Source organism: Pteronotus mesoamericanus, unplaced genomic scaffold (genome assembly GCF_021234165.1).
Source record: "Pteronotus mesoamericanus isolate MK-2021 breed Mesoamerican mustached bat unplaced genomic scaffold, CSHL_Meso_final contig_438, whole genome shotgun sequence".
In the NCBI taxonomy this organism is placed as follows: Eukaryota; Metazoa; Chordata; class Mammalia; order Chiroptera; family Mormoopidae; genus Pteronotus; species Pteronotus mesoamericanus.
The window spans coordinates 1,647,855-1,674,927 of record NW_026555165.1 but is presented as its reverse complement, the minus strand read 5'-3'; the positions used below and the strand labels follow the sequence as shown (position 1 = coordinate 1,674,927).

The 27,073-nt window shown below is 47.4% G+C and overlaps 1 protein-coding gene across 1 annotated transcript in view; it reads left to right on the top strand.

Annotated features, from left to right (window-relative positions):
• The window catches only part of BLM (BLM RecQ like helicase), a 45,578-nt gene extending 33,177 nt beyond the window's left edge, over positions 1–12,401 (top strand). The window contains exons 17-21 of the mRNA XM_054577617.1: positions 3,570–3,769; positions 4,171–4,363; positions 6,721–6,843; positions 8,844–9,045; positions 12,096–12,401. Coding sequence (XP_054433592.1) covers positions 3,570–3,769; positions 4,171–4,363; positions 6,721–6,843; positions 8,844–9,045; positions 12,096–12,273 — 896 coding nt within the window. The 3' untranslated portion in view covers positions 12,274–12,401. The remainder of the gene's footprint in view (positions 1–3,569; positions 3,770–4,170; positions 4,364–6,720; positions 6,844–8,843; positions 9,046–12,095) is intronic.
• The last annotated feature ends 14,672 nt before the right edge of the window (positions 12,402–27,073 follow it).

Genomic DNA, 27,073 nt, shown 5'->3' with positions numbered 1-27,073 from the left:
CAGGCCTGGGTCGGGGGCCGGGTCCCCAGTTGGAGGTGTGCAAGAGACAACCAATCGATACTCCTCTTGCACGTTGATGTTTCTCTCCCGTCTTTCTCCTTCTCTTTTCTCTCTAAACATATATAAAATCTTTTAAAATAAATAAATAATTTTTGGATGATTGGCAAAGTTAGTGAAATGGTTAGAAGATAAAGCCTAGAAACTCCTTTAAGACCTGAGCAAAAAAATATATGGAAAATATGAGAGAAAAAATATAGAAGATCAATTCTTAGGAGATATGAAATCTGACAAATAACATTTTTGAAATAGAAAATAGAGGGAAGGAATTATCAAATCAATAATGTAAGAAAATTCCTCAGAGGGGCAGAGAAAAAGGCCTTCATATTAAAATGCCCACTGAATGCCAAATCGGATGCTTCATAAGATTTGAGAATACCATACCAAGAGTAATAAATTTAAAAAGAAACTAAAAAACAAGAAATTAAAAAGAAAAAAGAATACCAAGAATAAAGAGATGTTACGGAAGAAAAACTTCCTCCATTCTGTTAGGTTTAGTAGTAGGGAGCCTGAAAATTAAACTGGCAAAAGGCAGATTTAATCATGTATGTAAGGGAATTCATAGAGAAATGTAACTCAAAGGGTCAGGTAGATTTGGGGGCCTAAACACCATTTTAAGAGAAGAGGAGAGGGGAAAGGACACTTCTGGGAAAACAAGTGATTTTTCTGAAAGATAAATGGGCCTTTAGGAGAGTATATGGGGGAAGGAGATAGGAGTCTTTTTTGACAGTGTCTGTTTAGACTTGATGTGGAGACTTCTGATTTCCGATGGTAAGTTATCATACGTGCTTGCTCCCAAGGAGGAGATTTATGACAATAGATTGAGTTCTTTTGGAGGTCTGTGCTTGAGATTTCAGGAACTCAAATGCCTGTTGCCCAATAATTTTTATGTCAAGGGGCATATTCTGGACCCCCCCTGAAACCAAAACCAAACTGGCCTGAGATTAATATCAGTAATGGTGGAGACTAGAAGGCACACCAAGTGAGTGCACTCCATAGGATACTGTAAACAGAGGGACTGACTGAGGGCCAGGGAGAAGTCCCAGACAGGGCTCTGCAGCAGGTCCAGCAAGCTCTGCGCGGACTGTAAGGAAGGCAAGAAAATCGGGCCAAGCAATAGAGAGTAGGAATAAGAAACAAAATATCTTACGGATGACAACAAAGAACACAAATGTTACTTCTCAATAAAAGAAGGAGAAAGGCACTTAGAAACTTAGGGGAAAGAGAACCAACCTCAGAAGTAAAACAAAGAAAACTGATACACGTTTTTGAGTAATTGATAAAATCTAGGAAAAGATAATCCATTTGTCTGGTTCCAGTAAACATCCTCCTTAGGGCTGCACAAGAGTCACAGTTCCAAGCGGGGAAGGAAGCTTGTCATCCACGCTGTTGATTAGCGACAGCAGTTGGAGTCAACGTATAGATTTAAACATGGCTAGAGGACAGGACAGGATGTAGGTGTTAATCTTGATGATATAAAAATAAAAGTGCAATAAATAAAAATAAAAGGAGGGAATGCATGGAAGGATTGGGGCGCTAATAATACACAGAGGGGAGGGACTGGTCAGAAGTTCTGGCTACAGCTACAAAAGTGCTGAACAGATGAACCAGTATTATTAGAGCAGATTTTGGAGCAGGGTAAAGAGAAGGGGGTGGTATGCATGAGATAAAGCCACCTCACTTTTTGTTGGGGGGTCAGTAGATAAAAGTCAGGCGGGGGCTGGCTTGTGGAATGACTGCCCGGCTTAGGATGGGTTGTGGAGGTGACCACGGCGTGGAAAACAAAAGCTGTTTAAGAAGCGATTGTCCACAAAAGGGAAGTGACCCTGGGGAGGGGAAGGGTGGGGCTAGCATGTTACCTTCAATTATACACCCCTCTGTACTGTTGTCCATTTGCCCCACGTACTGCAGTAATTACACACATAAAGCAATAACAGGTTCATTCCTTTTTTTTTTTTTTTTTTAATTTAATAGCCTAGACCGGAGTAGGAAGATGGTTTGCTCTGTTTCTCAGCTGTTTCCTCTGAATCTGCTCCTGTCTCAGGACAAAAGCGGCTTTTAACGCTGGTCTTCCCTTTCTGGATTCTTGCCTTCTAGTTTGGACCTTTTTCAGGGAGAACAATGGGTTGCAGATAAAATAATTTCTTGTAAGAGTGATACATTGATACATGATCACTCTACATTGCAATACATAGAAAACCAAAAAATACAAACAACTCCAGAAGAACTGCTAACATTTTGTGTTTGCTCAAAATCATGTATTTATCACATCGTACATATAATTTATATTCTTTTGATATAACAATGTTAGCATTTTCTTAATGTTTTTATTCTAAAGTAGTTTTTAATTCATATTTTACCGTGTTAATGAAATGTATCTAAGTAGTCTTATTTTAAGATATATTTTTCTATTATAAATAATGATGTGTTAAATAGCCTTTTAAGTACGCCTTCAGCTACATCTCTGCTTGTGCCTTTCATTTAAATGCCTAAAATTAATACTAAATCAGACATTTTCTGACACATTCTTCAGTTTTTCATTAAGCTCTTTTATGCCTTCAAGAGAAGTAGTTCTCTTTCACCCAGCTCTCCCAGTTGCCCTCAGCACGAGGGTTGACCGCCAGCACCCAGCTCACCGTTACCAGAGCACTTGTCCTGATCCTGCGTGACATTTCAGGGGTACAAATCACTCGAAGAAAGTAAAATGTAAATCATTCAAATATGTGGCCAGAAGTCGTCTGGAGTTTGTCGTAATGTAATCATTTGGAACTATTAAATAGTGCTAACGCTTTACAAAGTAACTGTTAATTCTGATTACAATCGGTGTCAGAAGGCTTCCTAAGTAGACTTATAATAATAAAATTGTATTTATGATGAGGACACGAGTAATGACAGCAGCTGGATGTGAAACCAAGGATCCAGCGCAGTGTGGTGCCCTTGGCCACCGGGGCCGGGGGAAGAGGATGGTCTTGGGGAGCAGGATGCTTTTGGATTGAAGTTCCTGTGAGCTCCGTTTGTGAGGGTGACAGGAAGTTCAGACTTTAGTACTCCTCGATTATAAACAGTAACAGTAGTGATTTCAGTACAGCACCCGAGATAGGATTGATAGAATTGATCATCAAAAACTTCTTGTACCGAGAAAAACAGTGCAGTTATCCTATAGGAACACAGCGATATGAAGCTATTAAAGTTTACAAAAACTCTGTCTTTGATGTCCTTGCTCTGATACAATTTTATAGGATATGTACCATTCTAAATGATGAACCTTATTTTTGGTCAATGCATGTCATAAAAAGATGAGGAAAAGTACATAGAACTGTAGAAATTTTAGAGTTCTCCAGAAATACTGGCATTTCGTGGGAATGAGTGTCCGTGCTGTGGTTTTCCCTGTGAAGTAGGTCACTCATCTCATTCTTCCAGGCCTGCCCATGAATGACCTTTTCAGCCTCTTCTAAGAGAGGGTTATAAGGTACCTACATTGACTAATGTAACTGCTTTTACCTCCTCACCAGGGAGTAAGAATGCAAAGATTCAGTCGGGGATATTTGGAAAGGGGTCTACGTATTCACGACACAACGCCGAGAGGCTTTTTAAAAAGCTGATACTTGACAAGATCTTGGATGAAGACTTATTTATCAATGCTGTTGACCAACCGATTGCCTATGTGATGCCCGGCAGTGAGGCCCAAACTCTACTAAACGGGCACATAAAGGTACGGTGTTTCTTTCATTTTATTACTTCACAATGAGTAGACAAAAACATATTACTGAAAATTAAACTGTCTTTTCCAAAGCTTATGGATACTGAATTTATTTATACTGCCTTATATGAACACGTTCTGTTCCTGTTAATTTGCTAAGAGATCTTAAAATTGAACCCAGGTAGTGTAGTACCTATCAAAGTGAATTCAATGGGTTATCAGATCATTTATCAAGAAGCAGTTGTATACTAGGCACTGGGGATACAAAGATGGAGAATGCACAGTCCCTCTTCCCAGGGGGCTTACTGTCTACTTGGCATAACAGCAGTGTCCCCCCAAAATGCAATTATATATTAAATAAATGCACTCCCACCCGTTCCTATGATCTCTCTCTCTCTCTCTTTCTCACAAAGGTAGACTTTATGGAAACGGAAAATTCCAGCCATATAAAAAAACAAAAAGCCTTAGTGACAAAGATATCTCAAAGAGAAGAGGTGGTTAAGAAGTGTCTGGGAGAACTTACAGAAGTCTGCAAATCTCTGGGGAAAGTTTTTGGAGTCCATTACTTCAATATCTTTAACACTGTGACTCTCAAGAAGCTTGCAGGTAGGTATGTATGAGTCTTCCTGTTATGTGGCATAAATTTATAGGCCAAAAGTTAATCTTGCTATGGTGCATAAATATATCTCAGTCTTTTTGGATTTTTATTTAATCGCTAAATTGAAAGCTCCAGAGCAACAATTTAAACTTATTCTTGAGATAAAATATACTCTAAATGATATATGTAGTACTTGGATATAATTTTAATTCTATGCCTTCTTCTAATGCTGGATGTTAGATATGGGTAATTACAGTCTCTAACACCAGATGTTACTTAATGATTTTCTGTCCATTTTTTGCCTGCCTGTATGATGTTTAATTGTGTTAAGTACAGATGTCTTTGCAAAGAGAAGCTAAGTTTCTTATGAAAAGAGATGAGGTCTTATGCTTCTTTGGATCTAGATCTAGCACTCTTCTCTGTCTTCAGTCAGTATGTACCTGCCGTCCTGAGTTACTGCTGTAGCGTCAGATGGCTGAACCAGAACTCTCATAGTAAAGTCCCTGGAAAATAAGTTACCACATAGGTGACTGACTAGTAGTATCCATTACCTTCCACGTTCTTCCTTCATAAAATCTCACAATCATTGCTTTCTCTCTCCTCTATTCCCACTCCCACCTCCACAGAGCATTCCAGTACTTCATCAACTCTAAGGTGCCATCTATTTTATGACACTCTTATTAAAGGAACTATTAAGAAAGAAAAAATTTACCCCGGCTGGTGTGGCTCAGTGAATTGAGCGCCAGCCTGTGAACCAAGAGGTCACTGGTTTGATTCCCGGTGAGGGCGCAGGCCTGGGTTGCGGGCCAGGTCCCCAGTTGGGGTTGTGCAAGAGGCATCTGATCCATGTTTCTCTCCCTCTCTTTCTCCCTCCCTTCCCCTCTCGGAAAATAAATAAATAAAATCTTTTGGAAAAAAAGAAAAAATTCTAATTAAACTAACACAGTGCTTTTGTTGAAAATTATTTTGACTTATTTATACTTTGCATGCATGAAAAAATGCATAAAATTAAAGTGAGTTGCCAAATTTATTTCCCATTTCTACATTTCTGCAGTCTCCTGCATTCACAGGCTAATCACAGTCTAGTCTTTCTGTAGGCATTTTATGTGGCCGTTAAGCTCAATATGTGAGGAGCCAGCACTGCCGTCACGCTGTGGACGTGCCGACAGTGCTAATAGCTGTGACTGAGTTCTCACGTGCACAGGCAGCTGCCGTTCCACCGTCAGCACTTGTTAAGACCCTTTGACCTCGGGGAAGTCAAACCGTGAATAAGTGTGCCTTAGAGTTGATGAAATACAGTATTTTGTTCCTAGGCTATTAGTGAAGCTTTCTCACTGGTCTTCTTAACTCCAGATACGAACATGATACACATTTTTAAAATAATCAAAACTTCTGCTGAAGCTCCAGCAGTTCTCCAGATAAAGTACAAAGTCTAGCAAGGATTTGCATTTCTACTGCCTTTCCCACTTTATCTTCCACTAACTCCCTCCATAAACCTTCTAGTCTGTCCCAAAGGTCTACTCCTTTTCATCTAAACAGAAATGATATGAAAATCGCAGATTTGAAATCCATGCTTTGCTCAAGTCAGATACGTAAGGATTATTACTCCCTCACTCCCCACAGCCTGTGCATCAATGGCTCCTACAGACCAGCCGCCGGAACGCATCCGAACCCATCTCTTCTTCGTCTCCACTGCTACATCCTAATTCACTGCATCCTCGCTTGGTCCTCAGTGGCTCCCACTGGGCACCCAGTTTCTGCTCTTCCCCTCATAATCCATTCCCCATACAGCAGCCAGAGTGGTCCTTAGAGTGACAGGCTTGTCCAGCTACAAGACTGATGTGCCATCTGCATGCAGAGGACTCCACAGCCTAACTGTTGGAAGTCAGATTACCCGCTTCACCCCACAATCAGAAAGCTCAGGGGGAGAACAGGTTTGGGTTGGGGGAATGTAAGAACTCACTTTCTGTCTTTTTGAGTAAGATACACAAGTCAGGAGTGCAGGGGAGAAGTCAGAGCTGGAAACATGCGTGTCTTTGTTGTGAGAACAGAGCAAAGTCTGGTTAAACCCTGAGGCACAGCGCACAGGTCTCCCCTCTAGTTTCCCCCACGTCCTTTGCTCTCTCCCCCTCTCTGCCCTGACTTAACGCACCTCAGCTGCTGGAATTGGATGATGGGCTCCTATCCTCTGGGTCTGTCTGCTGCCTCTGTTGGCACCAGCTGCCTTGTAGAAAATTGGCCCATGCGCCCAGTGCTCTGCAGTTGGTTGGCACTTAACAAACGTGCTGAATGGGTGAATGAGCATGAATTCAGTGGGTTTTCTATTGGTGGTAATTTAAATTCCTGATTTTATGTTCATGCACAGAATCTTTATCTTCTGATCCCGAGGTTTTGCTTCAAATTGATGGTGTCACTGAAGACAAACTGGAAAAATATGGTGCAGAAGTGATTCCAATATTACAGAAATACTCTGAGTGGACATTGCCAGGTTCAGTATACAGCCAAATATGTGTTTTCTAAAAGTCTGTTTTAATGGTAAATGATGCATCTCACTGGATTAGAATTCCATCATTTCTGTGTTGCGTTCATGCTTCCTACACCTTGTCACACAAATGCTCTAGTGCTCAGGGCAGCCCTCAGTGATGCACCACTTACAGGACAGTGGTGCTTAGGCCCCCTGAGGGGCACCAGCTACTGAACCTGCCAACCTTTGAGCCCAGGAGTTGCTGGCTCTGTTAAGGCAGATGCCCGAGGAAGCAGGAGTGCTGGGTGCAGCTCGCGGGTCTGCCACCGTCACGCTCTGTGGTCCTGGGCAGGCCACAAATAACCTCTTTGTGCTTCAGCTTCCTTATCTGAGGCAGGAACATGTTATCTGAAAAGCCTGTCTAAAGATAAAATTTAAGAGTGGGGTTTAAATATTTTGGAAAGATGAACTTGGAGGTGTAACGCTAGATAATCTTGCTGTTATTAGCCATTGAAAGAATCTGCCCGAGTGAGTGCATCTTAGCAGATGTTCCCAAAGGTTACATTAGGCTGGTCACAAAGTACCTCTGATTACGAACCTCGTCACTGAGCTGTAGAGAGCACTGAACAAGAGAAAATCGAGAACAAAGAAAGAGATAGCAGACAGGACAGGTGCAGAAGTCTTAGGGCCTCCTCTAACATACCACCACGTGATAAAACACAACAACAGGCAGGCCAAGTTCAATGTTTTTCCTCTTTCTGGAAGGAGTCATGGTAGGAACCTCTTCTCGTGGCTAATGGAAATGGTAAGCAGGCTGAGAAGTGCGTGAGCATACATTTAAAGTTCTGTCTGTTTGTAAGCATTTTTTTATCCATTAGCAGCAAAATGCCGAAAAGTAGGATTTTCATGAATTCCTCTGTATATTCATTATTCCATTACAAGCCTTGCTTTAACTACACAGCCAGTCTTGGTAGGAACTTTATGTTTGTTCAGTGTAGTAACTCGTTTGGAAGGGTTTTCCCACAGAAGACAGGGCCGCTCTGTGGGGGCAGCCAGTGTGGTGATGATCGCTGCCACTGTTGAGGGACAGGCACTGTGCCAAGAGCTCTGCCTATTTTGTGTCACTCAATTCTTAAAGCACCCATTTTACAGGTGGATGTGGGTGAGGCCTTTTCACTTCCCTGAAGTCCCACAGCTGGGGTGACCACCCTCTTCGCCCAGTTGTAGTGCCTTCCCGTGAGAACCACTGTTGGGGGAGCAAGGCCCTTTCTACCAGGCAGCAGGGTGGCCTGAGGGTGAGCCAGACCAGCCAGGAAATACCATCCTTCAGGAAATGGAGCAGGGCCACTGTGGGCCCGTGGGAGGTTTTGTGTTCTTTGGGTGTGTTGGGATGCAGGTGCCTATGAAAATTGCCACCTTTGCAGACGTGTGCTTTCAGATCGACCCATGGCCTGCGTGGCGTGTGAAATGTTCACAGCCATTATGCAGAGAGATGTTTTTGTCTTAGAAGAATAAAATATGGTCTGGAATTTTCTGACACTTGTTTACTAAGTAACTGGTGTTCAAAGGTGAGGTATAGGGCATAGTTTATGTTTCTTTTGTATTGGGTCATTTTCTTCAGCATATGCAAAATGATAAATAAAATTTTCTTTTATGTAGAACTTTATACTTTTCAAAAGGCTTAACAGGATTAACTGCTCAAACAGTAATGGGCGTACGTCACGTACAACACAGTAGGAGCTAAACCTGAGATCTATAGTTAAGTTAAAGAGTATCACGGATTTTTTTAATGAATTCTGATCCTCTTCCTTTAAAAAATAAATTGCCACTGAGCACTTTGGGGCTTTATGAAATAAAAAAAGAAAGGTTCCTTGAGAAATTGTCAAATCCATGTGGCAAGAAGAGACACCAGGAAAGCAGGTGGGTGTCAGCCGAGCTGCCCCCATGTTGTGCATCTCCGTGTAGACTTCCAGCCCTGGACCAGCAGGGCGGCCCCGGTAAACATCTGCATTGTCCGTTTGTAGCTGAGGACAGTTCCCCACGGCTGACCCCATCCAGCAGCAGAGGTGCTGGGAAAAATGGCTCTGAGGACTTCGATGAGGAAACACCCTTATCTTCTCACTACTTTGCAAATAAAACCAAAAATGAAAGAAAAAGGAAAAGGACGCCAGCCCGCCAAAGGACAAAAAGGAGAAAAACTGGTTTCGGTGATACCAAGACAAAAGTGTAAGTTCTGCGGCATGTTCTGCAATGTAGGGTATAAGGGAAAAGTACAGAAGTGTAACTGCTCTGGTTTCCTTTGAGGCATTTTCTAAAATAAGCCACTATTAAATGTTATCTCTGTAATTAAGGGAGAGAAGATTAAGATTGTATCCAAAACATTTGCTTCAGATTTTTAAACTATCTACTCCTAAGTCAATTATCACTAAAATTTTCTGGTTTGCAAAAACCCCAATATTGACCTTAACTTGGGGGAAAATTTTTTTAATAATTGCTCTTCTTAAGAGACTTTTCCACCTAAAATACTCTAAGTCATATACTAGCTGAATAAACACAGGGTTTTGTTTCCTCATTGCTGTGTGATTCTGTCAGTTCTTGCTACACAGCTTTCATTGAGGCAGAATCTGGAGGCCCCGCACTCTCCCTGCCTTTCACTAATACCTGGGGAAGCCACCCCCCAGTCTTCACAGGGCAGTAGAGGAGAGGCCACAACAGGAAAGGCAAAAAAAGGTCAGGCAAGCCAAGGCCACTAGGGGCTACGTGAGTGGCTCCCATGTTTCTTTCCCACGTGTGCCTAGCCCTGGGCTGAGACGTTGGCTCCATGGCTCCTCTGCACGTCAAAGGGGAACAGAGATAGCATCGTCAGGTGTGGGTGATGATCAGGGCGGCCAGCTTGCGTTTCCTCAGTTCTGCACTGGCAGCCCCTTTCCCGTCTCCTGCAAGGATACCCTCTGTCCTCACTGTGTAGATAAGGCCTGGCAGGATCTTGACCGTCCCATCAGTCTGGGTACTGTGCACCCCAAATAACTGCATATTGTCACAGAAATGCTTGCAGAAAAGGGAAATGGGTCCTCAGTAAATTTCCGCAAGCTGTTGTGTTTTTCTTTTGCAGTTTTTATACCTCTTTTTCTTCTGGGTAATAAAAAAATTGAGTGAAGGAAGAGGGAAAGGCACATGTTACCAAATTGTCATTTTCTTGCTAATTCTATAAACAAACATCTTGTATGTGCTATTCCTTCTGCCAGGGTACAGAAATTAAAGGCATTAGTAAATGCTAGTTTAATTTTGTGGTTTTTAATCGCAAGTGACCGGCAGATGTTCTTCAGTAGGGACATTTTATTTTCTTCGCTTATTCCTCCGTTTTTGGGAAACACTCATTTCCTCAGGAGCCCACACAGAGTAAGAGTCCTTAAAAGGCATCTGGTCCAGCCCTCTGGGGTTTATGATGAGGAAGCTGAGGCCTGGCCTTGTGCGAGGCTTGTGCCAGCTCATACCCAGACGGGCCTCAGTTTCACAGGTAGGAGTGGACACTGGCTCGCCCACTCCTGCACAAAGCACTTTCATTTCTTCACGTGGTCCTTAAAAACAATTATGATCTTGTTTTTCCATGTTAGGACAGAGTATTCCATGTTTTAGTGCTCATTGCCAGTTGATCCCTTGCTCAGTTTTCACAACTTTTGTTTGTAAGAATGAAGCACTTTGCCCTGTGGCCTACAACCTAGGCTTGCATTGGTCTAAAAGCCGGTCCCAATTGCGATGTTGGTTTTAAATTAGCCTGTGTGTCCAAGAGGGGATTCTCCTCTGATCCCTGCTGGCTAAGCCTAGTAATCTTTTTACCTTTGTAACAGGCTCTTTGTATCTGTGCTTCATTCTCCTCATTTCAACGGAGCCGCTCCAAAAGGTAGTTCCCACTGTTTCCACTCTGCTCACCTGGCTGAGAGTCTCTGCACAGTGACAGAATAAACGTGGCTCTTTGCCAGGGACCTTAACTCTCCACCCTACCCTCAGAGCTTTACGTCTTTCGAATAATACACAATGAAGGAGCTGTGTCTGGGCTCTCTAAGTGGGAGTAAAATGGATGGCCGGGTGAGATGGAGGCTCCTGTTGGCAGATTCATTCTATAAGTCAACATAAACAGTGGGTTTTTGCTCTAGGCTTAATTTTTCAGCAGGAAATCAGTGTAAGGAAATTCAGGGCTGCTTCTCTGTTCGTTTAGCACATCTTTGCCAGTACTGCGGTAACACTGCCTTGGAGCAAGAGTTTAACAGTGTTGAAAACCACTCTTCCCCTAGCCCCACCAGAATGTCATTACCGCAGGCTGGTGGCCCCTGAATTCAGACACAGAAGGCTGCTGGCCTGCCCTGGTGCTATGGAACTAGTATTGGGCCTGAATTCAGCCCGGTTATAAAGCAGCAAGTAATACTTGCGTAAGAAAAGGCTTCTGTAGAGAATGTGGCCAGCTGTTATCCTTGTAAACATGCGGCCCTGTGATTATTTTTTATTTATTTATTTGTTTATTTTTACATTTTACTTCGGAGGAAGGAAAACGAATAGCAGCCGTTCTCTTAGGCCAGTGAGGGAAGTGAGGTGCTGGAAGGACTTTGTAATAAGCTGTGGCGGGGGCTTCTTCCCTCGCTTTAAAGGCAGCGGGTGGGAGGTGCGAGCACACAGATCTGGGAGTGTAGGCAGTCCAGCAAGCTGCTGGTGACGTGGCCGTGACAGAGACGTGCCAGACCCGAGCAGCCGCTCGCAGGCCCCCAGGGAACCACATCAGCAGCCTTCCCCTGGCTGGGGCTGGGCAGGAAGAGGCTGGGCTCTTCTCCACGCCATCTCCACACACTCAGCTACCTTTCTCGGGACTGCAAGCGCAGTAATTCCAGAGTGTCTATTGTCTGGGTATCTGGGGCCTTAAAACAACGTACCCTTGCTTGCTTTATTTGGTCAGAGTGGATCTGGGAATGTGGATCTGTTGTCTGGAGGGAGGGGTCTGGTTATCAGCTGTGCAAGGTGTGGGTGGAGAAAAGGCACATGGCTTGGGCTCAAGTCACAGGATTCAGAAACAATCCTTGACGTTTTAGGGAGACACATTTGTCTGAAGAGCAGCAGTCCTTTCCTCCTTGAACTGTAAATGGAACCAACCCTACCCAGAGGTTTATAGGCAGGGAGATGCGTAAGACCAAAGAAAATCATCGGTTCTATAGCTCTTTCAGGTTGAGAAAAAAGACTGTTCGCTGGGGGTTTTATTTAACATCTCAATTTTCTTTTTCACATTTTAGGGGCTCCACCACATGCAGAAAGATGTCTTCTAAAACTAAATCCTCTGGCATACTTGGGCCAAGATCAGCTGTGCATGGTTCTCAGATGGCACCAGGAGCCAGTAGAAAATTGGGGATTATGGCCCCACCAAAGCCTGTAAACAGACCTTTCCTCAGGCCCTCATATGCATTTTCATAACAACCAAACCTCAATGTACAGAGATCCTGTTTCTTGTTTGTCACCATCTGACCATCTGTGAATATAAAGTTGTTAGTTTCATTATGCCGTTTGTAATTTTTACCCGTATCTATTAATATTTAAATAAATGCTTTCAGTGACAGTTCTTTTTTTAAAATAACCATTTTCTTTTGAATAAGCAATACTTGCTGCCACTGCAAGCCTTGTGGCTGTTGTTTCTGAGAACATCTGAAGTAGCAGCTGAATCATCTCAGTGAGAGAAATTCTAAGCACGACATGAAACAAGCTGAAGGAAAAGACACGCGTGCAACTTTGTAAAAGGGTAAAACTTTCTGTAGAAGACATAAGCCAAGTTAGAAGACAAACAGGAAAAATACATGACAATGGATTAGTATTTACAATATACAAAGAGTACCCATAAATCATTAACAAAAGACAGACCAGTAGGAAAAAAAAGATGTGAATAGGCTCTTTTCAGAAGAAGAAGTAAAAATGGCCCACAATATGTGGAAGATACTCAATCTGCCTAGTTAAAAATATAAATTAAAACAACGAGATGCCTTTTTTTGCCTATCGAATTGTCAACACTGACTAATATAGCCAAATCTGGCAACAGGAGAATGGTCATTCTGTTGGTGAGAATACATTAAATGTTGGTGTAGTCCTTTAGTATTAGGGGGCCTTTCTTTTCAAGACCTGTCATTAATAAGCTGATTGGCCAGAAAGTCTTAACATGGAATTTTGGCACCTCTTTTTCAGAGCTCCAGTATCCCGTTTTTGGAGACATTTTGTTTGTTAACCATAAGTAACTTTGGTGACCTGTTTGGTGTCCCACTTCTTGACCTCAGTCAAGAGGATAGAGCTGGGGTGGCCCAGACTGAGGCAAAGTTAAGAGCAGAGTTGGCTGGGAGCCTTGCAGCCTCTGCCTGGAGACTCACTGCTGAGGTGGACCCTGCACCCACGCTAAGGGGCCACCCTGGGAGCAGCACACCTACTGACTGCCACGTGGGGCTTTATGCTCCCCATTTGACAGAGGAGACTGGCTTGGCGGGAGTCTGCGGAGGGCTGTGCACTCTTACCTCCAGATGCCTTCTGGAGCTGATATTTTTCAAGAAACCATCTTTCCAGCAAGTCCTGACTCAAGTGGCCAGAAGCACCTTCTTGGAGTGAGGAGAGGAGATAGAGGACAAAGTAGCCAGGAATTGAGGCTGCTGGAATAATGTCCCCAGCGTGAGGTCACCTTTGCAGAGTTGACAATGCACAAGGGCATCTTGCAGGAGGTCATACCTTCCACCTACAGTAGCCTGGCTTTGAGGGATCGGGGACAACTTCCGCACAAAGCTGATGCTGCAGATGTTGGGTCACTTTCTGGCTCTGACCTCATTCATTTATTCCTTTACTGAGGACCTCATCTGCCCAGACATTGGAGACTACTGCCCCCTCAGAAGTGTCCACTCTCCCTCCTGGGGCTCCCAGGCAGTGGGGAAGATGGATGAAGGAAGCGCAGTGGGAGCCCCAAGGATGGAGTACGGAGGCTGTGAACAGTTAGCAGTAGGCACAGCACTGTCACCTGTGTCTGTCACCATAGCCCCGAGGACAGAGCTGACTCACTTCTACCTCCCAGCAGGAATCTGAGGCCTGGAGACTTTTGAGTAGTGCAGGACCAAATCACAGCCAGACCCCACACCCAGCTCTTTTTTTAACAATCCTGGGTTCAACTCCACAAGCCCCAGAGCAGGCACAGAAAATGCACATGGCCTCCTTCAATTCAGCCTCCAGCCTTCCCAGACCACCCGCCCCCTACCTCCATCCCCAGAGAACATGGCTGCATCCACATGGGGCAATCTCAAGAGAACAGAAGTGCATGGACTTGCCCTGACCAAAACCGTGGCCTCCCGCAGCCACAGAGAGCTGGGGACGGCAAAGCTGCCTCAGGATGGGTCCTGGTGAGGGCCCTCCATGGGCACAGAAGTCACCACCGCCTGGGAGGAGGGGAGGGGACCAGTCTACCTGGACTTCCAGCCTAGGACATTTCACTGGCCCACCGTCCCCACCACCCTCCAAAGGACACTGGAAGGATTGGAATCAGACTCTCCGGTTGTATATACACACCCTCTTCCACCATGAGAACTCGCTCGAGAGAGCTGGCAGGTTCTTGCATTTACCTCCAGGGACAGGGAACCTGCTACCTCACAGGAAGAGAAGAAACATGGAGGGCCTACTCTATGCCAAGGGCTGTTCCAGGAGCTTTCACAGAATTTAATTTACTCCTTTAATCCCCCCAGCAGCCCTGGGAGGCAGGCACGTGATATTAGCCCTTTTTTATGCAGAAACCAGAATTCAGAGCGGTTATGTAATTGCTCGAATCTACACAGCTAGGAAGCAGGAGTAAGTAGGGTAACATACATCCTGGTCTGCCCTGATGAGTCCTGGTTTATATGTGCTGCCCTGGTGTAATAGTTAAGACAGCGCCCTTTCATTCTCGGAAGTGTTCCAGTTTGGACTCTATAGTACAAGGAATCCAGGTCTCTGCTTTTTCCCTGGACAATCCAACCTCTTCTCCCAACCCTATTTTTCCATCCAGAGCCTCAGAGGCCATCTGCTGCCACCTGCTCAAAACTTTAGGCCCCTGGAGCAGGCTCCAAGGACAGAAGCTTCAGAATTAGCCAGCACAGCTGAGCTGCAGTTTTTTTCTCCAGAAGAGGAAGCGGAGGCTGTGGTCCAGGCCCCCCTGCTCTTCATAAGAAACTGCTGCTTCTCCTCCCACAGCTTGGGTCTGCTCAGAGGCCCACTCTGTCTTTGGGAGGCTCCCGGAGTCCCAGCCCAGCCCCTCCAGCCCTAAGCAGCAGCCATGGGGCTCAGTGAGCCCTGGGCTCCCACCTCAACAGGCTTCTGGGCAGAGGATAGTGGCCTGTGGGCACTTTATGGAGGCCATGGTGGAGTCTCCAAGAATCTCCAGCAGCCCTTTGTCCCTCAGTGCAGTAGCCACAGCCTCCATGTGACCTCACAGGCAGGGTTCAGAGAGGCAGGCTGGTGGGACGTACTCAGGAACCAGTCCCTGCCAGGGGCTTCAGTCAATAGGCTCTGCCCTCGGTTGCTAAGAGGCAAGGATTCAATTTCTGCGTCCGTGCAGGGCACCACCAGAGCTTCTAGGACAAGCACCCCTGGCCTTCAGAAAGTTCCAGCTTTCTGCAGCACTCAACGTTCCTGTTCTTCCCAGCCCCAGAATAGTTTTTCTCAGCCACACCCGTGTTCTCCACTGGCCGGAAAGGAAGGAGGGAGGAAACAAACTCCCAGTGAACAGGTCCCTGTTCTGGTCACTGCAGAGGACAGGACAAGAAGGTAACAGAACCCCCAGGAGAGGAGGCACTGGCCCCAGGCAGGGATGAGGGCACGAGGCTGGGTCCCTGTGGCCTGCAGATGTGGAAGATGGGGTTTTGGTGTCGTCACAGCGTGGTTCTACCACCCCACAGATGATTAGGTGACTTGGATGGCCCCAGGCCTCTTTGGGGTGCAGTTCACCCCAGCTGTCTGTCCCCGTGGATCCCACGCACGCCACAGGCATCAGTCAGCCTGTCTTGGCCCCATGCACTCTGTCCCTGCCAGAAGCCTTGGCGCTCCATGAAGATCAAACTCTCACAGGTCCTCGCCTCCCACAGGGATCCTTTGTGGGGCAGAGAGTGAAGCCATGAGGCTTGGTGGTGACGTTTGCTGCAGTCAGGGTCTGAAGAACCTCCTTTAACAGACTTCAAAATCTCCATCTGAAAGGAAAGGCTTCTGAGAAAACGGCCTATGGCTGGAGTCTTGCTAGCACCCAGCACCCTTAGGCCTCCTCCCCAGTGAGAGGCCAGGGGCCTCTCGTGACCCAGGAGGCAGTAACCCTGCTAACCTCAAGACAGAAGCATGAGTGTCTGCGGTGGCCGTGGTTTAACAGTCTGTGCCAAATAGAAGGCCACCCACGTGAGCCCACTGCGACTCGCCGCCTACATGTCTCCATGTGCAGTGTGCCCAGAGACCACACTCAGTCTCCAGTGAACCTGTTCCTTCCAAACTAGCTGAGTGAACTTTGCATACCTTGGGGCCCCTCTGAGCCTCAACTCATGGCACGATGAATGCAATGTCAAGTTGCTGCCTTCCAAAGCGGTTTGGGCACCCTTTTCGTCAGATACTCCACAAACATTTGGTGGCCAGGACATGGAGACCCAGGCATGGCCCTGATCCTCGGTGAGGTTACAGTGAAGGGAACAGCCAGCACACTAACACCCCAGGAGATGAACAGAAACAGTATTGGGGTGTTGAGGGTGCTGTGGGACCTAATCCAGTCTGGGGGTCACAGGAAGTGAACTTGGAGCCTTGAAGAATGGGGAGGAGTTGAGAATGAGAGGAGGAGACTCCAGGTGAAAGGGAAGCACAGAGGTAAAGAGCGGGAGGTGAGACTGAGCAGGCCCTGTGAGGGGTACTCCCAGGGCTCAGGGCAGGCTGAAGCAGGAGAGAGACAAGACCTTTCTGGAGAGGGTGAGGCTGGACTGCAGACAGGCAGCAGGCTCTCGTTTGTCCAGCGAGAAACATAGCAGCTCTCAGGGTAACAGGTGACAGGAGTGGACAGATCCCACTGGCCAAGGAGGGGACAAGGGGCAGAGTTGGGGCTGTCAGCATGCTTTGAAGAATCCCAGAGATACTGTGTTTCTGGCCCCTCCCAGTCAGGAGAATGCTCTGTTACCAGAAGGGTCAATTTGGAGGTCCCTGGTCCGGGCCCCACTTCAGCCCCCTGGACAGGATTTCCTACAGTGTGTGGAGTGTGTGTGTGTGTGTGTGCAGGTATTCTCTCCACTCCATGCTGCTCCCAAGCTTGGCAAGTAATTCCTCAAAGGATGCACTTCCTCACACACACAAAATGCTAACTCTGTAATAATTTATTTTTTACTTAAAAGCATGTGATGAATGTGGATGACCTCGAAAGTCATCCACAACATGCTGTTGAGCAGGACAACATGTTATTGTCCCACTGCTGCGATGTTTCCCAGCCTGGGACCCTGGTTCCCACATGGGCTGCAGGGAGGGCTATACACACGCAGCGGACGCTCAGCAGTTTGTATGTCTCGTAAAAACTCCTTTTTATTTTCTGCTTTTTTTTTTTAAGCAGGCTACAGACAGCATGGCTAGTAAAGATTTTATTTGTAACTTTACCTCTGTGTGTGTGAGTTTGTGAAAGAGGGAGAGGTGGCTCACCAAAATATTAATGGTGATTTTAACATTTCTGAATGCTTTGACTTTTTACAGCAGGCTTTGTATCACTTACCATTTCTGTAATCAGAATACAGCAAGGGGACAGCCACTTAACCACCTTGGGGGCCCCATTCCTGAGAAGAAAGCAGCGCTTCCCCTCCTGGCCACCCTCCTCCCTTTGAGGAGACGAGGGCCCTGGGCTGGGTCACCGGCCCAGTGATGGTGGGGAGCACAGTAGGAGCTCTGGCAAATGAGAGGGTACTGCCCAGGAGAGGGGGGCCCAGCCGGCCTGCAAGGACCCCCACTGCCCTTAGCTGAGGGTTTCTGGCCTGGAGGACCTGGCACAGAGCAGAGCCTAACAACCTTGTTGGGTGGGTGGGTGGGTATAGAAGGAACCACTGAGGGCATCTGCCTAGACTGTCCTCCCCGTGGGAGCATAGGGATGGGCCTGGGGCCTGACAGACCTCAGACTCTCACAGCCCCTTTGGCAGTGCCAGGCCTGTGGAGCACAGTGGCAGGCTGGCCGTTGAAGGCCTCGCCCTTTTACCGCTCGTTCTGGCTTTACCAAGACAAGCAAACGTGGCCTCAGTAGTCACATTTCCTTGTGTGTGTGTATTGATGGTTTTGGTTATTAGTGTCTTACTAATTCCCGGAAGTCCTGGTTTCCCCATTTATTGGTTTGGACTTGTACAATCAGCTTTTGTTTCTAGCTCCCTGGTTTTGTGTGTATCTGGAGTCATGCTAGGGAAGGCTCTGTGGAGGACCAAGATGCCTGCTGGGGGTGAAATTCAAACTAGTCATTCCTACCTGTGCAGAGTTTCAGATTCCCAGCTGAGAGGGCAGAGGCCCCAGGCAGTGATTTTTAAAGCTTCAGCTTGACAGGAGGGCCCGTAAAACACAGCTTCAGAGGCAGCAGGTCTAGGGTGGGGCCGAAGGGTCTGCATTTCTAACAAGCTCCCTGGTGATGCTGCTGCTGCCTGCCTCCTTCACCCAGGTGTCAGCCCTCGGGGTGAATGCAGACATCAGCTTCTGGGAATTTTACCTTTGGGCCTTGGATAAGGGGTCCCCTTGCTTCTTGGTTTCCCATGAAGGCTAAGCTACTTCCGTCTGCAGTCAGATAAGTTGGAAACATCTGAAAGGTATTTAAGACTTGTTTGGTGGGAGCCATTTGCAGGCAAGGGTCTAAAGCCACTTCCTGCACAAAAGTGCACTGAAAGGGAGATCCAGCCACAGGAAGCAGAAGCCGAACCACCGTTCCCAGCAGGCACTCTGCTGAGTGAACTGGAGGCAAAGGAACCTCCTTTAAATTGGTGGGAACGAGTGTAAGCTGACATTTCCCAGGACTTGCCAGCCTGTGGAGTCAAATGGGGTCACATTACCCCACCCCCCTAAATTTGCCTAGGAGTGGAGTTCTGTCTCCTGCCAGACCAGGCAAATGCCACTTCATGATATCCTTTCAGGACTCCTAGACAGGGGGCCTGGGCTGCGAGTGTGTTTCAGAGGCTTTCCAGAAAAACACCATTTCTGTGTTTACTTAAGTTTGTCCTCTACCCAGTAGGACCCAGCTGTCAAACTGGGGACAAAGTCTCTGAATAGGATGAGGCCGGCCTCCCCCAGTTGTGCACTTCACCAGTCCATAAGCAGAAAGACTATGGCTCTAAAGTCAGAGTGCTTGGGGCTCAAGGCCAGTTGAGTTGACTTACTGTGTGATCTAGAGTAAGTTAGTTACCTTCTCTGTGCCTCAGAGAGATCATAATAGCACAACCCTGTGGAATTGATTGTTAGGAGGATTTAACAAGATAATGTGTGGTTAGCAGGTAGCATGGTGCCCGACACTCACTGAATATGAGCTGCTGCTGTTAGAGCTTATACCCACCCGCTCTATCTATTGGTTGTTTGTTGCATATATTGGTGCAGAATTTAGCTGGCAATTAAACTGAACATAGTTCTCATTGGATTTGGCCATTCTCAAATTCATCCTTTTATAAGCTCTCTCTCAGAAAAAGAAGCTTCCCTCAGGCATGGCCATACCCAGCTATTCAACCGTCATTAAGCATCCAGATTCTGGCGTTCTGAAGATTGACAGATGGTACCCCACAGGATAGAGGGTCTACATCCAGGCCCCCGGGAGGGCAAGGGGTGGACATGAGAGGGAATAAAATTGCATGTACTGATTGTGTCTATGCAGATTTCTGGAAGAACATCCATGGCTTTCATTAAAGAGGCCTCAGCAGACTCCATGGACAGTGCTGCCACTCCCAGGCACACCAGGGCCTCTCCAAAACCAAGACGCCAGGACAAAGACAGGGGCGGCTCGCATCTGCATCTCCTTTCAGGAGAGCCAGGCCTTCTCCAAAGTGAGGGGAAGACCCAACACAATAAAATGGTGAGAGCAAATCAGGAAGTGTAAAGCCCCCGGCAAAAATACGATGACAATTAGCCATAACAACAAACTGTCTGCAATCTTGTCAGGGAGATAAGTGTCGTGGAACAGCGAGCAGACCTGGCCCAGCACAGGCCAAGCAGATGGGCCGCTCGGCAGGGTGGCCTTGGAGGCCAAGAATCAGACACACAGGGATGTGTGGAGTCCATGGTGCAGCTCCCGGAGAAATGGCCCACATTGCTGCTGAACGGGTGAGTCCAGGCTACCTGTCGCTTATCAGCCACATGAGCCCTTAGCTTCTCTTAGCCTCACCTCCCTTGCTGAGAAATGGGGTCTGTGGGATGGCGGTGGCCGCCTGGCCTGTCTTCTTCCCAGGGTTGCTGTGAAGAGCCAAGAAGCCCACGGATGCGCGTGATGTGTTCAGTGTCTGCTGCAGAGGCAGCTGGGCCTGGGCGGCCCGAGGAGGTAACCCGGAGCTGGCACTGCCTCCCTGGCGGCACCTGTGTCTGATGGGGTCCTGGCAGTCCCTGCCACAAGGTTGCTTCAAGTACTTCACAGGCTGTGATAAGCGCCACACAAGCTGTAGCCATTGTCATGATTTACACACTCCCAGGACACACTTGGCCACTGTCAGCCCCTCCTTTGTTAGGTGCTGGGACTGAACAATAGAAGGGCCTCCAGGGACCGGTGGGGTGGGAGAAGAGGTAGAGGGGGGATTTGGCAGGGACAGAAATGTCCCAGAGGAAATCAGATTGCAATGGCAATGTTATGGCAATGGCGAGGCTTCCTTTCTCTTCACAAAAAAAATCTCCAATGAACTGTTTCCTGGTACCTCGTGGAATGGATCTATTTTGAGCTCAGTGCCTCCATTACTGAGTGCGGGTGCTGCTTCCCTGCCTTTACAGGACACGGTCCTCACCGCAACCTGTAAAGGCTCCTGTTATTTTTCTTCAGGCAGCTGAGGCGTGGAGGGCCCTGAAATGAGTAAGGGGTGGTCCATTAAGGAATTGTTACGGGCTCCCTGATGTCTGTCACCCGGCTAGGACACAGCCAGAGGCTGACAATACCCAGGACACCCCAGCAGCTTAGCCCAACAACCTGAGCGTCCCGGCCCAGTTCTCTCCTCAGAGAGTCAGGCTACACTGCCTAGTCATGGCCCAGACTGCTCTGCAGCCCCTTCCCTGGGGAGATGGGGACCCTCCCAGGGAGGCCTGACCCACCCCCGCTCCAGCACTAATCACATATCCCCCACTTTTCTGATGCTGCTTCCTGAAGGGGGCAGCTCCACTTGCCTCTTGGCCCAAGGTCGTTGCCAGGCCCTCCTCGTGCTGAGAGCAGGGCTGCCAGGCAGTGGGTGAATGGGGTGAGGCAGGCCTGAGGGGATGTGGGGTCACTCCTCCCGGGAGGGCTGAGATTGATGATTGCCTCCTGTCTGACCACCACGCCCAGTGACGCTCGCAGTCCCTGAGGGCCAGGGCTCCCACTGTTCCCCTCTTCAAGGCCCAGAGATGGGAGACTGTCAAGCCGTGGACAGAGGCCTTCCTTCCCTTGGGGGTGAGCTACTCTGACCCTCAGTCTTCAGCTCTGGGGTTGGCATTTCCCATTCTTCATGCCTGTCTCTTGCTGATATGCTATGTGACGTTGGGCAAGTCACTTCCCCTCTCTGTGCCTTACCAACAGAATAAATGATCCCATTTGCCCATACACTCTGACATTCCAAAACTATGAAATGTTTAGAGGTATGTCCTTTTACGTAATCAGAACTGCATTCCTTTAATTTGACAAAAATGCAAATGGCCCTGGTATATGACTCAGCAGTCCTCAACCCCAGGCCTGTACACCCACATTGCTCTGGGCACGGAGGGACAGGTTCCATCCGAAACGACAAAATCAGAGCCTGTGGGACTCTGGGTGGGCAGCATGTGGAGATGTGCGTTTGTAAGGCTGCCTAGGAACAAGTTCAGGCTTTTAGAAGGCAGAATGAGGAGAGGACACAGCCTCTCCCTATCCCAGTACCTAACAGAATGAGTCACTATGACAAATTGTTTATGAAAAGAATGTGCTAATAGCCCTGGCTGGGTGGCTTAGTTGATTGGAGCGTTGTCCCTGTACATCAAAGTTGTGGGTTTGTTTCCTGGTCAGGGCACATGCTTGAATCAACTGATGAATGCATAAATTAAATAAGTGGAAAGACAAATCAGTGTTTCACTCTTTTTCTTCCTCTTTCTGTCTCTCTAAAATCAATCAATAATCCTAACTGGTGTGGCTCAATGGGTTGGGTGTCATCCCGCAAACCAGAAAGTTGCTCATTTGATTCCCAGTCAAGACACATGCCTGGATTGCGGGCCAGGACCCCAGTTGGGGGTGAGAAGCAACCGATTGATGTTTTTTTTTGCACATCAGTGTTTCTCTCCTTCTGTTTCTCCCTCCCTTCCCTTTTCCCTAAAAAATAATTAAATAAAATCTTTTTTAAAAATCAATCAATAAATAAAAATAAATGGCATGGAAACTTAAAAAAAAAAAAAAAAGGAATATGCCAATAAACCAAGAGACAATTTCCACAGTAGTGGCCTCCAGAGCTCTCCATCCTTGTGGTCCTGGCCACACTGTGTGTGTGGGCAGGGGGCCTTGGGCTCAGTGTTTCAGGGATGGCAGGGAAGAGAAGACCTGTTGACTCCGGTGAGGGTGGCCTCGGTGGGTGACTTTCATCTCCCCTGCCCTCTGTACGTTAGAGCCAGTGTGGTTCCTATATTACAATGAACAGAATGTCTGCCAGAGTTGCTAAATTAACCGAACAGGATGGAAAGAACATGCAAGGCCACCCCGCCACCTACCAGGAAAGGGAAGGAAATCACATGAGGGCACAAGCTGAAAGGGATCAGAGCAGCTTCCTTTAAACTAATGGCTTCATGATAGAGAAAAATTAATGAGAGTATGAACTGGGCGTAAGAAGAGACAATTAAAAAATAACATTGGGAGATACAAAGAGAACTTGCAGAGGGGACTGCACACATTGACGACCAAAACAGGACCATTACACATCTAAAACTGAGTTACAATACAGAGCACACATCTGAAAAGCAAATCAATGGCATGGAGAGAAACTTAAAATAACCACGATGAATATTTTAAAAAAAGATAAATACAACCAAACGGTGTGAGAGAAGATGGTCATGGAACCCAGACCTCCCCGTATAAAAAGGATTGGAGTCCCTGAAGTGTATTCTCCAATAGCTAGAGCAAAAGAATAGTTAGAGAAACTCTCCCTGAGACAAAGAAAGAACCAAGTGTACTGATTGAGAGGCCACAGTGAGTGATCAAGATTAGGAACAGGCTGAGCCAAGCTGAGTTACTGAACTTAAAGATAAAGAAAGTAACTCTTCAGGCACCAGGAGGAAACACCAAGTCACCAACAAGGAGAGAAAAGTCAGTTTGGCTTTCGATTTTTCCACAGGAACAGTCAATACCAGAAAACAAAGGAGCTGAGTCTTCAAAGTTGTGTAGAAAAGAGGAAACCAAGAATATTACGCACAGAGAGGTTGTTCCACTTTATAGACAACATAGAAAGGGTCAGGGAAAATAACACCCACAAGCCTTTTTTAAAATAAAATTGCTGCCCTGGCCAGCATGACTCAGTTAGTTGAAGTGTCGTCCCATAACCAAAAGGTCACTGGTTGGATTCTTGGTCAGGTTAAGGGCCCAATCCCCCCTTGGGGCATGTGCAGGAGGCAGCTGATCAGTGCCTCTCTCTCACATCGATGTTTCTCTCTCATTTTCCCTTCCCCTCTCTCTCGAATGAGAATAAATCTTTAAAAAAGAAAGAAAGAAAAGAAAATTATTCAGCAATGAAATCTAGCTGACCATTAAAAGGGTCAGTTTTTTTAAAGGTAAAATCATGGCACATGCAGTATTTCCCCGCCCCCACCCCCCGCAGTTTTTCCTGATATGAACACGAGATGACTCCGAATGCAAAACTCAGGAACAGAATACGCTTTAAAAATGCAATGGAATCAGTTTTATTAACCAATGTCACCCCAATAAATTCAATAAAAAAGTAAAAAAAAAAAGAGAAGAAAAGCAATAGAATCTAATTAAATACAGAACTGAGATGAAATACTAGGAGAATTATGGTTGCAGAACAGAGTAGAAGTGTTCTAAACCTTGACCAAGTGAACTTATTAGAATCCAAATCGGGATCTGGCAGGGAAGAAGGCGGGAGGGTGTATGAGGGAAGTAGTCACATTTTTCATCTCAAGAAATGATAGAACCTGCCCCAAGTGAAGCAATTATTCTTCTTCCCCAAGACTCCAATGTCTTAATGAGTTTCATAATGTTTTTTCCTAACATTAAGGAAATTCATTATGAACTAATCTCTTGTGGAAAGTAAAAATTTATCTAAGATTCAGCAATTTTGCAGGTTTTTCTTTCGTGTTACACTCAAGAAAAATTAAACACTCTCAGTTTAAAATACAGCAGATGTGATAGAAGCCCATCTTTTAAAATTATTCGGACCCACTTACCTTCCTCTCTACTGAAATACCTCTCTATTTCTCCTCCAAATTTCCCTGTGTGTACGTGACATTCACCAAATGGTAGCGCAGCACAGTCGGCTGTATGAAGCACCTGCTCTGTGCCGGGAAGTTCTCGGTGCTGGGATGACAGTGGAGAACAGAACCTAAAAATCCTGCCTCAGGAAGCGGCTTCCTAAAGGGAGGCAGAGGGGACTTGTTTCCTTCCTTGTACTTTTCTATATTACCTGTTTTGTTTTGTTTGAGAATCAGCATGTATCATTTTTGTAAAAACAACGGCCTTTACACACACACACAGACACAGACACACACACACACACACACCCCCCCCACACACACACCCCCCAGATGATTCTTCTGATCAGCCAGAGATAAGACCACTACATTTTAAGCTGCATGGGTTATCGGTACCTTAACGTAAGTAAGGTTTTCAGAACCCAGAGTCTGCAGTTCCCAACCTGGACAGCTCAATATTCGAAAGAACTGAAGAGGGAATTCAGCCTCTCTCAGCTGAGAGAACCACTGAGCTTCCCTTCTGAGCCCCTGTTGCCCGAGGCTCCTGTCCCATGAGACAGATGCCCGTTCTAACGGGCCCTAGACCCAGGCAGCTGGGGGCCGGCCCAGCCTTGATGGGTACCTGGGACATGCCTGGCAAGGCTCTGCTCCGTGCAGCCTCGGCTCCTGAGCCCCATCTGATTCCATTACCCTTATCTCTCCCTCCCCCTTCTTGAGTGGAGCCCTAACTCCTGCCCCTTTCCATTTGCACGCCCATTCTAACCACATTGGCCTACGCTTTCCTTTCCCTCACCACCTGGCCTTGGCACATGTTTTGTCCTCCACCAGAACCCCTTTCCCACCCTCCTTCCTTCACCCCCAGATCCCAAGGCTCCTCCCCTGGAAGCCTTCCCTGACATCCCCCCAAGCCCCAGCTCAGGCCCCTGCCACTGGCAGGAGTCCCCATGGGCCAGCCTCGCTCTGCTCTTCCCTGGGGCCCAGGGCCCGGCATGGGCCTGGAAAGCACATGGATGAGACTGGGCCGTGGCCTCTTACCAGTGGGGCTACCTCAGCCAAGTCCCTTGTCCTCCATGACTGTTTCCTCCTCCTCCAAAAACTGGGAATGTGGTAAAGTCTTCCCCATGGGGTGCTTGAAAGGGATAAAGAAAATAATGTGTATCTTTAGTTTGAGGTTTGTTAAGAGAATGACAGTGAGATATGAGCTTCAGGGAGGAAGGGAATGAAAGAGGGAAATTAAGTCAGGGAAGAAAAGTGATAAAAAGTTTAACTGGAAAAAAGTCTGACCTTTCAGGAAGAACAGAGGCTCCCTCTGGAGCCAGCAGAGGGTCTGTGGGCACTGAGAGGTCGGACACTGTTAAGAGACCATCGACAGTTCTGGACAGGGCTGGGCCTTCGGTCCCAGTGGAAACTCCCTTCTCAGCCCATCTCCTCCAGCTCAGCCCCTCCCACCCCAGAGCCTCGGGAACTGTTGTCCCACTCAGCGTCCACTAGAAGGTCCCCCCCCCCCCGCAAATTGTACTGTATTCATATAGCGAGCTTGTGAATGCAGAGCAAACACAGCTTCAGAGCACGTTCCCAGCATCAGCAGGTTACCTGAGGTCACCCTCGCCCCTAGCAGTCTTGCGTGATTCTGAGGGCAGGTGGGGATGAGGGCCTAAGAACTCTGGGCGCAGTATGGGGAGCTGCAGCTCAGTGTCCTCTCACGTGCACGCAGCAGGTGACAGCCACTGCTGCTCCCTGCACCTCCCTGTCCTGGCGCTGCCTCTGGTGTTCCTGTCAGGCACAACTTAAATGCAGTTACCTTTATTGGACACCCCCTCTGTACCAGGTGTGCATCTCACCTGTGAGGGAGATCACTTGTCCCCATCTGACAGATGAGGAAACTGAGACCAAGCACAGTGAGTGGTAGCTCAAGGTCACACAGCTGGAATTGACTGGCCAATCGACACTCCTCTGCCCAAGTGCTAGTGCCAGGCCAGGAACAGAGCAATGCAAAGCAGGAGGTACTGAGTGGGGGGTTCTGAGGGACAAGAGCCCCCCACAGGCATGTGTAGCTGCCCATTCCCATTTGAACCCACCAAGCCCAGAAACCCTCATGCCCCACTGTTGAACATGCAATTACTTCCAGTCTTTTGCTAAGACAGGCAGCATGGCGACTATCTTTGTCCTGCCACCCTCTGTGTGCAGGTGTGTGTAGAATAAATCCTTCAAGGGCCGGGCTCTGACAGGCCCCAGGAGAGGACGCTGGGCCCCAGGCCAGGAGGGCCCCTCACCTGGGACTGACCCAAGCTCACACCAGAGCCATTCAGTCTGTGTGAGCTCAGAATCCAGTCGGAACAGGTACTGAGACGGGATGGCTGTTTCCTTTTCCTTTGTCAGCTCTGGCCTCCCAGCTGCCTACACAGAGTCTCACAGGGATGCAGGGGCCTCCTCTGTGCCCACAGCGCCTTGGGCGCCCATCCCAGCCCTGGCCCCTCCCCTTGGTAGGGGCCCCTTAACCATGAGCTCCATGAAAGCAGAGTTGGATCCAGGTCACCATCGCATCCCTGGCACCCAGTGCAGGGCCTGGCACACCATAGATGCCCCGTGTTGTGCACCACTGCATGCCCAACAGCACCACACCACAGTGAGCCGAGGACAAAGCGGT